The sequence below is a fragment of the Rhea americana genome, unplaced genomic scaffold, assembly GCF_003343005.1.
Source record: "Rhea americana isolate MKP2758 unplaced genomic scaffold, rheAme1 scaffold_2, whole genome shotgun sequence".
NCBI lineage: Eukaryota > Metazoa > Chordata > Aves > Rheiformes > Rheidae > Rhea > Rhea americana.
This window is the reverse complement of record NW_028186149.1, coordinates 4,307,547-4,323,414: the sequence shown is the minus strand read 5'-3', so window position 1 is coordinate 4,323,414 and position 15,868 is coordinate 4,307,547. Positions and strand designations below refer to the sequence as shown.

General features: G+C 36.4%; 1 protein-coding gene across 4 annotated transcripts in view; it reads right to left on the bottom strand.

Annotated features, from left to right (window-relative positions):
• MYO1E (myosin IE) overlaps positions 1-15,868 on the bottom strand; it is a 67,179-nt gene that overhangs the window by 30,615 nt on the left and 20,696 nt on the right. For all 4 annotated transcript variants that reach the window (XR_014895624.1, XR_014895623.1, XR_014895625.1 and 1 more), the window contains exons 8-18: positions 14,925-15,056; positions 13,308-13,442; positions 12,300-12,432; positions 8,499-8,695; positions 7,361-7,441; positions 6,875-6,961; positions 5,531-5,617; positions 4,240-4,407; positions 3,416-3,501; positions 2,717-2,798; positions 1,483-1,589 (exon numbers count right to left, since the gene is read on the bottom strand). Coding sequence is in view for 1 of the 4 variants with exons in the window: in XM_085303330.1 (XP_085159456.1) it covers positions 1,483-1,589; positions 2,717-2,798; positions 3,416-3,501; positions 4,240-4,407; positions 5,531-5,617; positions 6,875-6,961; positions 7,361-7,441; positions 8,499-8,695; positions 12,300-12,432; positions 13,308-13,442; positions 14,925-15,056 (1,295 nt within the window). In the remaining 3 variants the exon portion in view is untranslated. The remainder of the gene's footprint in view (positions 1-1,482; positions 1,590-2,716; positions 2,799-3,415; positions 3,502-4,239; positions 4,408-5,530; positions 5,618-6,874; positions 6,962-7,360; positions 7,442-8,498; positions 8,696-12,299; positions 12,433-13,307; positions 13,443-14,924; positions 15,057-15,868) is intronic.

Sequence of the window (15,868 nt, the reverse complement as noted above, 5' to 3'; positions counted from 1 at the left end):
TTGCATTTTCAGCATCACAGAACTTTCTCACAGTGGAATCATGAAACCACAAAACAAAACAAACTGAAGTTCAAGTTGCAATATGCTTATAATTAAATATCTTTTCCCTAGAAGTGTCACGGTATAGAAAATTTACACTCAAGCAAACTCTTAATACAATGTATCAAAAATTACAGCTTGGAAAGGGAGAGAATGTTAGTATTTTTAAACAGGGATGGAAGTCCATTATCACAGAACTACTACTGTTTGTGTCTGGTTCTGATGCTATACAATCCTTTGTCACCTATCTGTCTTTTATCATCAGTAACTGCTGCATTTGCCAACTATCACTCTCACTGTGGGAAGTCTTGCCCATTTCAGGTTTTTGCTCTGGAGCGGGTTTCCTGAAAACTGGCCTTTTGTCAGGGTTAGGTTTTTGTTTGTTTGTTTCCTTGGTTTCCAAGCAACCCAATAATAGGCCTGTTCTCCAACATGTAAATGACTGATTTAAAAGGGCACTCAATTATTTATAGCTCTTTGTTTTGTTACAAGTTTTAGACGCTTTTGGCTCCAGTTTCAGTGGGAAATTCAGTGCTGCATCGTAGGTCTTTTGGGATCTCGATGGCCAGAGAAGAAAARATAAAGAAAGTCTGTGTTTAATGGCAAGGCCTAAATGATATTTTCAAGGGGCAGTCATGGTTGTGGCTTCTGAAAGTGCTCTACATCTGTATGTAATTGTGCTAGTCTGTGTGCCAAATGGCAGGAAGCAAGTTCTGGTGTGTTGTTGATGTGGTCGTAAATGCTCTTTATCAGACTTAGCAAATTGTTTTGCTGTGATAAATATAACCAATTGCTATATCAGCTCTTTACCAAAAACAAAAGTGCTTGATAATAAACCAAAATGATTTAGGTATCTATTTTGTATCTATATAACCAGCTGCTATGATATTCAAGTGATTTATCTTTAAAGAGATGACTAATGAAACTCAAGTAGAAAAATAAAAATCTTTTATATTCTTTGTTATAGAGTACTTTTTGGTATTTGCTTGATTAACTTCTAAAAATTTTTCTTTGAACCTTTGTTGATACATAAAAGCAAATTCACACATCATGCTGGCTTTCAGGTACCCAGTGTTTTCAAAGAACAAAGCAAAAGTTAGAGTTGATATATAAAGCACTCAATGTGTAAATTCCACACTGAAAACTCAGTCTTTAATTTACCAGTTGTGTTACTAACACACATTCTGCAAATTTTGATCATGTATAACTGAAAGGAGAAAAACTAAGAACTGATTACATTAACTGCTGATTTAAATTAAGAGACCACAGATAATCTTCATAATTTAGGAGAGCCCATATAGCAAGTGATAACATGGCAGATTTTTTTCTGAAGCTTTTTAGAGGATCTGGTTCTGTTTGTAGGCTGTATGACTATAAATACTGATTTTTTTTTTTGTCTATTAACTCTGGTTCTGCCTCACCACATCCTTTACTTATTCATACCTGCTCTCCTCCCAGTCTCGAGGCTTCTTTGTTTCGTTGGGTTTGATGCAGCGGATGTAATGGGGTGTGCATTTCATCAGGGTGGCAACAAGGTCGTTTGCCTGTTTCTGTAAAATTGAGGGGAAAAAATTAGGATCTGAGCTGAATAAGGTAAACCTCGAAAATTTCCGAAAAGTCATCGGTCATCTTCTGATCCATTCTGCGTGCTACCCACAGTGTCTTAGGGTAATGCGCAGCCATACTAGCACAACGCTGCATTTCAGCCTAGAAATACTCTAATCCTGCAAAAGCTTTGTGCAGAAAAGCCATATACTTAAATGTATTCATTACATGTGTGTAAGATAAAAAGGAGGAAGTAAAAAACCAATATAAATAAATATCCAGAATGAAGACAAGGATGCTGTTGATTACTGATTGTATTACTGGACAGTTGTCCATTTTTTGCTTTTGTGTTTTTCAAAATAATCTTTGTTCTACTGAATTGAAACGTACCTATATTGGTCTCTAGGAATATCCAAGCAAGAAATGGACAAACACATCCACTAAGAAAAATCACTCCATACTCATCTACTTCCTCAGAAAATATTATCTGGAAAGACTCATACAGAGTTCTGCTGTGAGGGTACCACTTCTCCAGGCCTGTTTAAACATATTTAAACTAATAAATTTAAACATGGAGTTATGTTATATAATGTATCAGATGAATTTGACTATAAGGTGAAATATGAGGAAAAAGGCTGAAAAATACAGATTTCCAAATTTTGCAAGCATGTCATCTAAGCATCTACTGTACATCCAGTTTCCAGAAAAGATGTGTAAACATTTGATGCCTGATTCACTGTGCATTATAGTCAACAGAAAGCCCTCTGACTTCAGCAGGCATCAGATCAGGGCTGACTGCATTTCTGCACTGTGCAGAGAGATGAATTTATCTGTAGTTAATTGTAGGACATCAAGTGGCTAAGTGARGGGGCTTATTAATTACGCACATGCAAGTACTATTATCACTACTATCAACTGCCCACATGGAAAATTAATTGCTGCAGAATACAACTGAACAGTGACACTGGGCRAAATGAGAGTTTAACGGTTCAAATAATACATACTTGGCAATCAGCATGCCCTTATGCCTATCTTTAAAAATATCTGGATAGTGCAAAACAGCAAACTTTTTTAAATTCAGATTTATGTACAATCAATCATTCAYGCCTGCACGTATCAAAACTAAACATACTTTAATTTTACTGCCTGCAGTGGTAGGACGGCCCTTCTTGTCTGCTTGGAGGTTTTCAGGAAACAGAGCCTTTATAAAAGGTCTAGAAAAGAATAAAATAGTGTTGGTATAGAAAGACAATTCAGTGCAGGAATCTCAGGGAATATGCTGTAAAAGTTGAGCAGAATATAAATAGCTATCTATGTTAATCTGGAGTTATAACAACTCTATTTTAAGATTAGTATTTTCCAAAAGCTTTATTCCTCATAGAGATCCTTTGCTATTTTAGTGAGCCCTTAATTATGTGATGTCCAGACTCCAGACTCAAAGAAACAAGCACTTCTTAGAAAGTAAACATCAATTAAAGCGCATAACAAGAAAAAAAAAAAAGCTACTTAATACTTTCAAAACAAAGCCTGCTCTGAGATAGCTCCAAATTACTGATGGGCCYTGTCTGATGCCTGAAAAAATGGTTATCATTTAAACTATTTGATYCTGACACTGCAGTACCTTCATTCAGATTTGCAGAAAATGAAGATCAAGTATAATGCAAGTGATACTGTCCTACAGTACTGTTCTATAAACTACTGTTTGGTGATGTTTATTTCTACTTTTATGCAAATTATTTCACAAGTTGGGAAGTAGTGGGGAAGTCAGGCCCTCTGCATCCATCTGAACTAACACATTATTCCTAGCTTTAAGCAAGTTTTGCTTACGTACAAATCACTGCTCTGCATGAGTTCAATCAAGTCCATGAAAAGAACATCCCGATTTCTCTCGCAGAATCCATCCATATCATAAGATACCTGGGCCAAGGTGGAAATTGATTGTTTGTGGTAAGTTGAGAACCCAATAATTAAAGAAGTTTAAATTCTGTCCTCACCAGTAATTGTTCTGATCTTTTTGGTCAGTCTGATATTACTTTAAGATGCTACAATCATTAATAAATCACTGCATAGATTTGTTAAAGATTTTCAAACACAAAGCAATTTTGGACATATATTCACATTCAGTAGAAAAGAGTSTTATGAAACTAGTGAATGGAATACAAGTAAATTTAATATGGAATTACATAGAAGAAAAATATTTTGCATGATTTACAGTTACAAAATATAGCCACATAAAAATAAGTCATGAATACTTTGAGAAATATACCTAAATAAGATGGAAATTACTCCAGATTTATTGCTATATCATCAATTAAGGATCTGTTTTCTATCTGAATCCTTTTCATCTACTGCCATTATAGCTAACAAGGAAATTAATAATTTTTCACTAATGAAGGATTAGAGGCATTTATTCATTGCATAAATTTAACATTAAACTTTTGGTCAGTATGTTTGCTAGCAACAAAGCCCAGATTCATCTCCTCTAACTAGAGGCATATGTTAGGCCATATTTGTTCTAAACTCCCCAGATTGTTTCCTGAGATAATCTGGCTACTTTAAAATTGAGATACCAGAGATACCACTTTCCCCTTCATTTCATTGCTTTTCTTTTTCTTTAAAAATACATTTGATGTCAGTACTGATTTGTCATATTACCTTTCCAGCATAATGATGAATGATAAACCCTTGGTTCCAGCTGTTGAAATGTTCATGAGTCCCAATCTGCATCTGGAGTTTCTGAAGTAGAGTTTGGTCAGCTCCTTCACCCACTGCATGCATTGTGGCGCACACATCATCCAAAATGCTCATAATCCCTGGGGGATTCTAACACAGCAGAGAGAAATAACAAAAATAGCGAAAAGGAAGTGATAAACAGAAGAGTGTGATGCTAGCCTCCTCCCCCACCCCGAAAAAGACAAGTTAGTACAAAAACATTAGAATAAAAACATGTCAAGAGGAATTCCCCCTCAATCAGTGGAGTTCRCAGTAGAGATTAATTTGTACATTAGCACACAAATTAAAGAGAGATACTGGTTCATGGAATACTGGTGATTGTGGAAAATGATAGGAAAAATGACAGTTGTTCAGAAGTATTTAATTTAGTTTATAATTCCTTCAAAAAGTAATCTCCTTTCTCACTCCAGCAACCCCCCCATATTTCAGATTAATATTAAAATTCTCAACCTGAAGTTTGTTAAACTGCAACTTAAGTATCTGAGATTGTGACACAAAGCTTATCCTCTTCCTAGTTATCTTGATGCTGGCAGACAGGAGATTGGTAAAATCTCAAGTGGTGTTAAGCACAAGTCACCATTTTATTTGAACTACCGTTAAAGGGTTATATAAGGACAAAAGACTATCTGAAAAAACAAAACCTAAAAAATTTCAGTCCTAAAGGACTGCTTGTTCTACAGTTTAGTCTTTACATCCTGATCTGGCATGACAACAAATGTTGAGTCATCATTCTGGGAGCAAAAAGGTATGAATTTTTTAATCTATGAAATTTCCAAATACTTTGTTTTCACTTGTTTAATTTGTTACAATACCTTAAAGGAAGCTGGTATTGTAGCTTCCCCAGCTGAACTAGATCTCTCAGACAAAAAGGGGTGCTTACATTTGAGCTACACTTGCATGTTGGAAAGCTCTTGATAAATTTAGAGGGATAAAGTTTAAATTTCCAAGCAGTGAATTTTTTATTCATATTGTTTTCAACCATGCTAGCTTACAGTTCTGTTTTTGCCAATATCTTATATAACATGTATCTATCTTATAGCTCTTATAAGATATCTTATATAAGATTTTATATATAGGCTTAGTATGACTCAGATACTAAACAACAGTATTTGCATTTTTCCTGTGCATATTCTTGACAGCAAAGCAGTTGCCCCACTACTTTGGAGAAAAATCTTCTGTTTTTTTTCCATTTTTGTTTGTGCCAAACACTTACCACTTTGTTCTCTATAAGGTCACACACTATTTTGTTGTTGAAGTAATCTATTGGTGTCCATCTAATTCCCTCTTGCACATACTCTTCCTGTTAAGTAAAAAGAAAGACACAAATATTCTCTTACACTGTGGATCTAGCAGCAGATTTACAATGAACTACGTACGCACATGCTCTACGTTACTCAGGCTCTGGAAGACCTGTCAGGTTTATGCCTGCTTGGTCAGGGGAAAATAACCAATATGATGGCTAAATACAACTATTTACTGCCCAAAAGCTGAATTAAAATCCTTCTYTGTTCTCCCTGTGCATTTTGTCATTCATAGCCCTTGAGTAGTTGCTGAGAAGAGCAGGAATTTTCATCAGTGAATTATTGTCAAAGCACTTCACAAAAAACAACAAAATGGGTCTTACAAGTATCTTGATAATGCAGCTAAGCATTTGTATCCTTAGAACAACTTTAAAAATAAAGGTTGTGACATGCAGATTAAGGATCAGACTCCAAATAAAGACAGYCAGAAGTTTGCATAAAATGGAGATGCAGCCCTACTTTTTATTTCTGTATGCAATTACTGTAACCATAAGGACATCTAGAGATTGACAGGGAAAAGAAATCATACTGAAATTTGTTTAAAATGGCTCACTCAGTTACAAACATATTAGTCCAGCTAGATGCTTAACAGGTCATTTGTGTGCTCAACTGCAACGATCAGTTACTTTTATACAAAGGCACTTGTGTGAGGGCATTCTTGAAAACACTGTCCCAAAGCTGGTGCCAGGCGTGGGCTCACACCACACACAATGCTCCTCTCAGCTGCATGTTCTCTGCTTCCCCATGCAGCAGCTCATATTCATGTGAAGAGATTTTATTTTTGCAAAGAGACTGAGCAGAGAAATGCAAATACTTTCAAAAGCATTTGTGCATTTGCCTCAATGAGATATTCAGTTTTTAAAAAAGAACAAAGGCAGTGAAATGGGTGAAGAGGAGCAAAATAAGAGAAGTAGCGTTTTCCTGTTTAACTGTGACATRTCCAATGAAAGCAGAGAGATGGAATCAAGCTGCAGTTTTCCATTTCTGTCAATGAGTCAGGGTGTGCAGCTCATCTGGGCAGTCATATGACTRCATTAGTACACTGTATGAGGGACTCACTTTTGTACCACTGTACTGGAGCATGTCTGAAACTGCTGTTGGCTAGCCTTAAAATGTAAACCACATCGAAGATTTTTTCTTTATCTTGCTTAACAAGGCAAATTTGATTGTTACCAGATGATAAAACCTCAGTTTTCCACCAAATGAAAAGGCAATGGCTCATTCAATGAATTCAAAAATAATAAATATCTGGTTACCTGTTCTGCTTTCAGTGTCAGTTCAATAAAAATCTGCTGCAGTTTTTCATTAACAAAGTTGATGCAGAACTGTTCAAAACCATTTTTCTACAATAAGGGAAAAAATTTACAAATTAGTCTCATGCTCTATATACAGTAGTCGCTAGTTCTTGTGCTAGCGATCTTAGAAGAAGCTTCAAAGGAATATTTTCAATGATGGATGGGTTGCTGATTTTACAGTCTTTCTGCATAATCTCAGATCTCAAAATAAAGATCCAATGACCTATTTCCTTTGAAGTTTCTTCAATATTTCATGTTTATTAAGTAAGTGAGTCATTACCAGTGAGTACTGAATGTCCAGGAAGCTTATTTTTTTGCTTTCCCTCTGGCCACAGGGTTTGGAGTTTTTTTATTTTTATTTTTTTTCTTTTCCCCTCTTCTAAGTAACAAGAAGAAAATCTCTCTCAAATCAGATCAGCTCAAACACTGAATTTTGCATTGCCTTACCTGAAATATTTCAAAGCCATAAATATCGAGGACACCAATATTGTATTCCTCATGGTTCTTCTCCATAGCCTTATTAATGGACTAATTAAAAAAAAAAAGTAAAATAGAATGTAGTTTATATCCTTAAATTATATATTCATATCCTCAAATCTTTATATTAAAATACTAGGTTTCTTTTAAAATAACATATTTGAATGGAATACAAATGTCTATATTAGGGTATTTCACTTTTTTATTTCACTTTAATAAAAGCTTTTAGTAAAAGCTAGGAAATGAACAKTACGGTATCCTTTTTCCAAGTTAACAAGTTTTCAGAGCTACTGTTCAAAGCAAGCATTTCTCATTTGGACTAACCTACTCTGTTAAAGAAAAAAGGAGCCAACAAAAAGAAAAAACAGCTGTRAAGTTGATATTTGAGGCATTCTGCAGATAATAACATGAATCTTTTCAGTAATTTCTGTATTTTCCTCTTTTGCAGTGTCAGTGCTGGTAACAGAGACACCTAATCAGAGTTATGGAGATTTCATGACAAAGCAGACTTTTGAGATACCAGCCTGGGCAGAGAGCAGCGCTCTGCTCCYACGGCCAAAGGTAAGGCTTCCCTGACATCAGCGCAGCCTAGTGTCTCCTCCAAAGCAGACAGTACCTCAGCGCAGAGACTAGCATTTACTCAAATGCCCTAACTTCAAGGTGCTGAAGGGATTTCTTGGCAGGAGAGTAGGCTTAAAAAAATAAGGGACCAGAAACATAACCCACTGTAATTCTGCTCATCTGAAAATGCTTCACAACGTAGGATACAGCAAGACTATACCTTCAGTGAAGTATAGATGCTGGCAGAAAGAAGGAAATGCCAGGATCTCATATAGGGCAGTTGCGGCAGCAGACACAGTGCTGAAAGCATAGCTCATCACTCGCGCCCTCAAAAAAGGCATAAGCATTTGTCCCCTAGACAGTGCTTGGCATTTGATAGCTGCAGTCCTGCTCCCACTGGACTCCTCAGTGCTACTGCTAATGTGTAGGCCAGGGGGCATACTAGGTGAAAGAGCTAATGGACAAAAAGAGCACTGCAAGAAATATTCCCACTGTACTTCTACTTGTTTGAATACTTCAGTAGTAGACTTGATCAAATTCAACTTACATCCACCAGGTAATCAAAGACACGGGCGTGAAGGGCTTTGGCCAGTGCATCCCTGGTGTAGCAGGCCTGTTCGACGTTTAGTGTTACATTAATGGACTCAGATTTGCCTCCCCACTTGCTGTCCATCTGTCTGCTAGTCAGTTTTTCCTTTAAGCGGTCCTGGTTAATTCCCAGGAGGAAAGCTGGGAAAGCCAAAACTGCAAGAAAGATTAGAGTGCTGGATTACGATTTACGGACTAAAAAAGTACAAAATAAAATATGAAACTCAGCAATATCTCAAGTAACAACCAGCAGTAATAAGCCTCATGAGATGTGGCTTAAAAGAAAAAGAGTAGAGATTTAAGTCTTAGAAATTTCCATAAGCTCCCCAAGGGCATTTTCAACTCTTTACTTATATCACAGTTTCGAACTATATGGTTCAAACAAATTGTTGTTGGAAGAGCTGGAAATAAGACATGGAACTCRCACATGAAATAAAACTGACACCACTGAAATTTCTTTAAAAAAAAAAGGCATATGTTTAAAATATAATACAGAAAGAATATTGCTATCTGTCTCCTCATAGTGTTTTTCTTTCCTCCTCTAAGCTAGTGTCTTGCAGGAAACTTCAATTGGCTTGCCATTTTTTCCTTTTGTTTTATAAATCCTTTCTTCTGGAAATACTTTACAAATTCTGTTTTCTTTTGTGTAAAAGCAGAGGAGAAAAAGACATCTGTGCAATAAGGAGTCACACGGCTAGAATTCTTTGCTTGTTTTAGTACGTAGTACAGAAGTTAGTTGCAAGTGTCCCACACCTTAAGGAATGGAAAAAGAGAAACTGGCTTGAAAGCATACTGAAATAGCTCCCAAAGGCATCTCTTGGCATCACTGTTGCCCCTCCACTAAATCACATAATCCTCTAACAATGTTTCGTCAATGTTCCAGTGCTTTCAGATCCACTCTACTGTTGTGAAGAGGATATCAAATAATCACTAAGGCAGCTGCCACTTGTGCTTTGTACAGCTGCAACATCCACAACATGATTTGACTTCTTTTAACCTTTTAGTACATCAATTTACAAATATTTTTTAGAATTGCAAATAACTCCCAGCTTTCTGAAATCTGATTAATTATAATCAAACAGGCTGATTAAAGTTGCCSTAGGGCTCCAGCAACCAAGGAACTAACCAAGTGGAGTCATTGGCAACATCTTTGATAATTCACTAAAGACTGCAGGTTGAAGAAGACAGAAAAAGGACAAACATCATATCTTTTAAAAGGGAAGAGAGAATGTGGGAATTATAGTCTAAATACCTTCAGATACACTGCCAGAATAAATAGCCAGCCAGTATTATTTTAAGGATTTATGAAGACAGCAAGGTAATAGATGTCATTATACCACAGATATCTGAAACTCTTCTTACACAGTGTTAGTGATTTACTGAAAAGGAAGAAGTGCCAGGCTTGATTTGATGTAACTTGACATTCTTAAGACCAGATTATTTTCTCTGGTTAAGGATTGCACAGATATGATCAAGAAATTACTAAAAAGTAGAGAATACATGTAATTCAAAAAATTATCCTCAAAGAGTAATTATCATTAGACTTCCATGGGAGAGCTATATATAGAACCTATGAAGAAAGGCTGAAAAAGATGCGGTTTGTTTCTTGGGTTGTCAAAAAGTTTAAAATAGAGGGAGGATACAAATCTCCCAATAGAAAACAACTGTAATGAGAGATGGTTTAAACTGTTTTCTTTCTCCATCCTGAATGGTATTTGGAATGATTTGCAACAAGGAAGAATTAGTATAAATATTAAGAAAATCTTTTCAACTACAAACATAATCAAGCACCAGAACAGATAATAGATTATTCACCCCTGGCAGTTTTAAAGAACTATTCTCCTAAACGCCTGTCAAGAATGGTGTCTTTAGGTTTGATCCTGACTTAACAGTAAGGAACTCGTGTCTTCAGCTTCTTGCAGCTTCAGCCTTTGCAATTGTTTTTCTGTAAGTGGCTAATAATAACAAGAACACCACTAGGCCAAATTCTTAAACCTTACGTTGTTTCAGACACGTGCAAAGCACGACTAGTCAGCGGTGAACTATGTTATCTCTCTCGTAGCTAATCCAGGCTGAGATTAGATAAAAACTCTTTAGTTGGGTAGTACAAACAACAAATTGTGCACAGAGTAGGAGGGCTATTAATAGAGGGAGAAATAAACCCAGCTTTTAGCTTCATAATACAGAAATCTTAGTAAACGTTATTTCTTTGCTGGCATCTTTAAAGTGCAATGTATTTATTAGTAACTTCTGCATTCATTCTACCTGCTAAATTTCTTCTATGTATTATTCCCAATGAGCAAGAAAAATATGGTGTACTTGGCAATCCCTTCACATTTACCAATGTTTTGCTTTTAATCCATGTGTTTTTTCAGTTTGTTACTTTTTGATGCAAGATGTTCAGTATCTATCTTTTAAGTCTGGTTATTAAATATCTTGATTTCACTGAAAGATTTAACACTACAATTTAAATGGAAGCATAGTAGCTCATTTGGAATTTTATGGCATATCTAAAATTCTATCCTTTGGATGTATAAAGTACCTCAAAATAGCTTTCTTCAGGTTCACTTACTATTCTTTTAAGTTGCATATGAAGATTTGTCATTTCAATTAGTCCACTTCTTAAAATGGACAAAATTAAATAGCAGAAGACCACTAATACACTTGAGCAGAAAGTCTTCAGCACAAGGCATTTATATTTAATTTGCCTAAAACTTGATTAATAAATGCAGTTTTCCTGAACATGAACATTTAAAAAATCCACAAGGACCATTTTGGAATAAGAGAACAGATGGACATCTGCAAGCTAGTACTGGAACAGGTTGCCCAGAGAGGTTGTGAAGTCTCCTTCTCTGGAGATATTCAAGGYCYGCCTGGATGCAACCCTTCCTACCAGGGTGACCTARGCTCTAGGTGACCCTGCTGAGGCAGGGGGGTTGGACTAGATGATCTCCAGCAGTCCCTTCCAACCTTACTGATTCTATGATACAGATATTGTACTTATCCCTGTAAGCTAATAAAGTCAAATAAATGTAAAATGAACATTAACAACAACGTTAAAGACTGTAGAACTATTACTGCTTCAACATCGTGCTGACGTGAACTGTATATAACAACAGCAAGAGGTGAGGGAAGCCAGGACTGTGCAATGTGTATACAGAAATAATAAGAAATATTTACAGGGTAGAAGCACCTACCAATGAGGTGTGGGTTAAGAGAGCCAAGACAGGGAAGATAAAATTTAATTTTATAATTTATAGTAACTTTCAATGTGTTTTCAAGGTAGCTCTTCTGGATGCATATACACCTGGCCGAGCACTGAGTGTGTACCTGACACTGTACATGAAAACTGAGGATACTCCACAGGTTGGTAGCTGCTTCCATATGAGGGTGAGGTTAGACGGACCACATAAGGAACAAGTTTGCTCACAAATAAGTGCTAATGCATTCAAAGAAGGAGAGCTCCAGTTTGCTCCAAAACATTCCTCACAATTTCTACTATTTCATATTCAAAAGCTGGAAAAAGATTCCTTAAATTCAAACTGCAAAATTATGTTCCTATTGAGACAATGGCATTGTACAAGACAAAACGGGGGCCTCAGCACCATTATTGGTTTTGGAAGAGGATTTGAATTAGCAGCCTTGCGCTATGAAAAATGATGCACTGTATTTGGACAAGCAGTTCAAGACTGCAGTTCACCTCATGCCATCTGGATTTCAGCCCATTGCTAATTCTATAACAGTTTCCAGAACTACTTACACTCCTCGCTCTCCACTCCTGCATAGTTGCCAACTTCTTTGAAGCTGATGTTTCCCAAATGCAGTATTCCTGCCACTATCTGCAGCACCAATGCCTGTTCCTCTGCAAAGATCCCAATCACATTCATTGCATGCTAGGAAGAGGAGGGGAAAAAAAAAAGAAAAAGAAAAAATAAATCAGTCAAAGAATCTGTTCAACAGAGATGAGGGCTTTATTAAAAAAAAAAAAAGTTTATTAAAAAAAATTGTTCTTCAAAAGAGTGCAAATACTTACAGCAACTAATTTTCATTAGTTCGCACTATCATTTCAGAAATTATAGATGTGCTACCTCATATTTTCTTTAAAAATAATTAAGTACAGAACCATCTGAACTATGTAAAAGATGTGTTACCAAAATAAATTCTGGAGTAATTAAAGTTACTGAAAAATGAGCATCAGCTTTTTTCCATGCTACTGTGAAAATAAATTGTTTCATTGCAAAACGGGAAACAATGAACTAAAGATATAACGATTTTACTCCTTCTACACAGATAYTTTATCTACTGAAACTATCAAATGCTGATCTATGTTTTCCAAGTCTCTTTTCCAGCTTTTTCAGTTGTGCTGCTTTTAAACAGGCATTGAAGAGCGGTCACCACTAAAAATTTGGCTAACAACGTACTTTCCCCCCGCCCTTCAGTGGACATACCTCACTCTGTTGTATTTTCATGCTGCAGATTTCAAACATATAGTTCATCTGCATTTAGTTTAATTCCACTACATCTGTACCTTTCTGAAGTGGTGCACACAAAACACAAAGGTGTTTAAAAGGTCTATAAATCCAAAGACCGGTAAAATCTCGAGATTGTTAGGCCACAACAAAGGAGAAGCTCTTCAGGGTAAAATGTAATTGTTGCAGCTGCAACTTCTCATTCCCACAATCATACCTCAATGTCTTTGCTAAAAATGGACATTGGAATGAACATACATCCAGCACTAATCCAATAAGAGAGAATGTCAAAAACTCACCAGAGTTTCTTGGAAATCAGATTTGTCATTGATGTCATCTACTTTGTAGGACCCAGAGAGGCTCAGATAGTAATAGTAGTCCATACTGGTGATGCCAAGACTGCTTTTTTGCTCTGAGGAGGCCCCTTCAATTAGCTGCAAAAACAAAATCGCCGAATTAGATAGATAATTAAATTATCTTCAGCAGAGATGAGGCAGGTCAGAAACAGGTGACCAAGTCTGGAACTGCCTAGACAGAGATACAGCTAAAGCTGTGCCAGATTCACATCCATCCTGTGTTTTTGTTAAGACCAGATAGTCATTCCCATTTAGATGACTGACAGCTCTTTCTAACTTCTGTATGCAATATAAAAGACAAACTGGGACTGATTCAAATGTCTTCCATTATCTTTATTCCATAAGGATATGGAAAAGGTGATTTTCCACTCTGCAATGTTTTAGCCAAATCCTCAGGAGCAGCTTGTCTTCCATGCCTGCTCAAGGCAGGCAGAGTTGAGAGAACAAACTGAGAAAGCACCATTTGTGACTCTGAGGCCAAGTATCATCACCATTATCGGGCAGGTCAAGCCAGTTTTGAACTGCTCCAATACTATGTTGATCTATAATGACCTGTTATGACTGCTGGGAAATCAAGTAAAACAGGGTTCAGTCACATCTCTTTCCATCATTTAGGTCAACAGGGCTGAGTATAAATGCCATAGTATAATTAAAAAAAGGTTCCTGTCCTCCTTGGGATGCCTGAAGAGACTCCTCAGACTTGCACACAGTCTACACAGTTGCCTGCAGATATAGCTGCAGTAAAAAGCAACTAGTAAACTGATCTCCTAGTGGAGAAGTCAGAAGCCCGTAGTCTTAACTTTTACGTCAAAACCAAGAGACTAGCCCAACTCAGAAAAATTAGCAGGACAGTGCACAGCACTCACATACCTCAGAAGAGGAAACTGCACAGCTCCTGGAGCTATTCCAGGTCCAACTCAGCTTTCCATCCTCACAATGTCACTTCAATTTTATGTGAAACTGTTACAGTTACTTACATTGCACTGCCTTTWTTATAGTTTTGTAGAACCTGATCAATTGGGACTTTAGCACATAAAGAACTTGCATGTCAAAGACCACTGAACACAAGAAAACTCATAGGGAAAAGACTTTTTAAGAAATGKTTTTTTTTAAGAAAAAAAGGAAAGAAAGCTTGGAGGAGACATTATCTGAAATAACTCACAAAACTTAGTAGAGAATTAGATATCTTTCCAAGCTGTGCTAGAGAATTCCAGAGCAGAATGTCTAATTATGTAGACCACTTTATATTAAAAAAAAAAAAAGGCTGTTGGAAACTTCTCATTTCCTATTACATTCAATTGGACTTTTCCATTTGGGCATCCACTGTGAATTTCCAAGCTGAGCCCCTCAAATACTTAAGTACTTTTTTTCTAGTACCGAAAGACAACTGTGTCTTAAGACACTGTCTTAAAATGCTATGAAGCTTCCCAGCGATACCCAGATCACCTTCTTGAATATGCATTCAATAATCTCATTGTGTTGAGAATGACTTTTCAATACAGAGGAAAAACTAGTAAAGGTTATTTTTAATAACTGATAAAGGAGATACACACTTCTGACCTGGTAAAAAATGTGAAAACTCCTCTCTCCAGGATTCCTCATTACGACTCGAGATTTTTCCAGTAGGAAGTTGGAGATTTTCCCACCATCTGGCTCTCCACCTGGGCTAAACTGGATTTCAAAGTATTTCCCCTGCAGTAAATAATTATAGAAGCTGTTGAATGATTAATAAATACTAATTTGCAATCAGGTACTTGTTATACTATGTTTCAAGGAAAGTTACTAGGTTATTTAATCTTCATGGATACAGACTCAAATGCYTCAAAATTTAACTAAACCTTTATTCTTAAACTACCACATATCTTTCCATGTCCATTTATACGAYGCTAGACTCAGGAAAAGACATCATGCATTAACGCAAAGGTAGAGTGCAAACGAGGGGCTGCTTTCCCCTGCTGGGAGTCTTGCTTAGTGTAAATGAAACCATAAGGGCCACCTGCACTGGAAATAAATTTAACAGATTTATGACCAATGGCAAATACAGTCTTCTGCTTGGAAGCAAGGCAAACCAACATCCTTTTCTTTTGGGGAGTCATTAATTGCATTGATACTCATGTTGGCTGTGCAATAAATCCTTGCATTAACTTTGCGTAATAAAATAGCCAAAAGGAATGTAAAAGGAATGTAATTAGGTTTCCTCCTCACTGTTACCAATTTGGCTGAGGAAAAACAACAGATATCACTTAGAAGAAAAAAAAAAGTCATTTTTTTACAATTTTTCCTCTTGTAGAATGCAAGTCTAAGAATGGCTTCTTATGTTAAAAAAAAAATCAAATATACTATTGCACCATGAAAGGCCACATTTACATTTTACATGACTGAGAGGCCAGTTTGTTGCTCGTAAGCTATTTGCTTACAGATTGAATATTTTAAACATAACTTGTGGTAAGTATGTATTATGAAGGAAACAAAGACAGAATCTATAAAGAGTGATATAGAAGCCT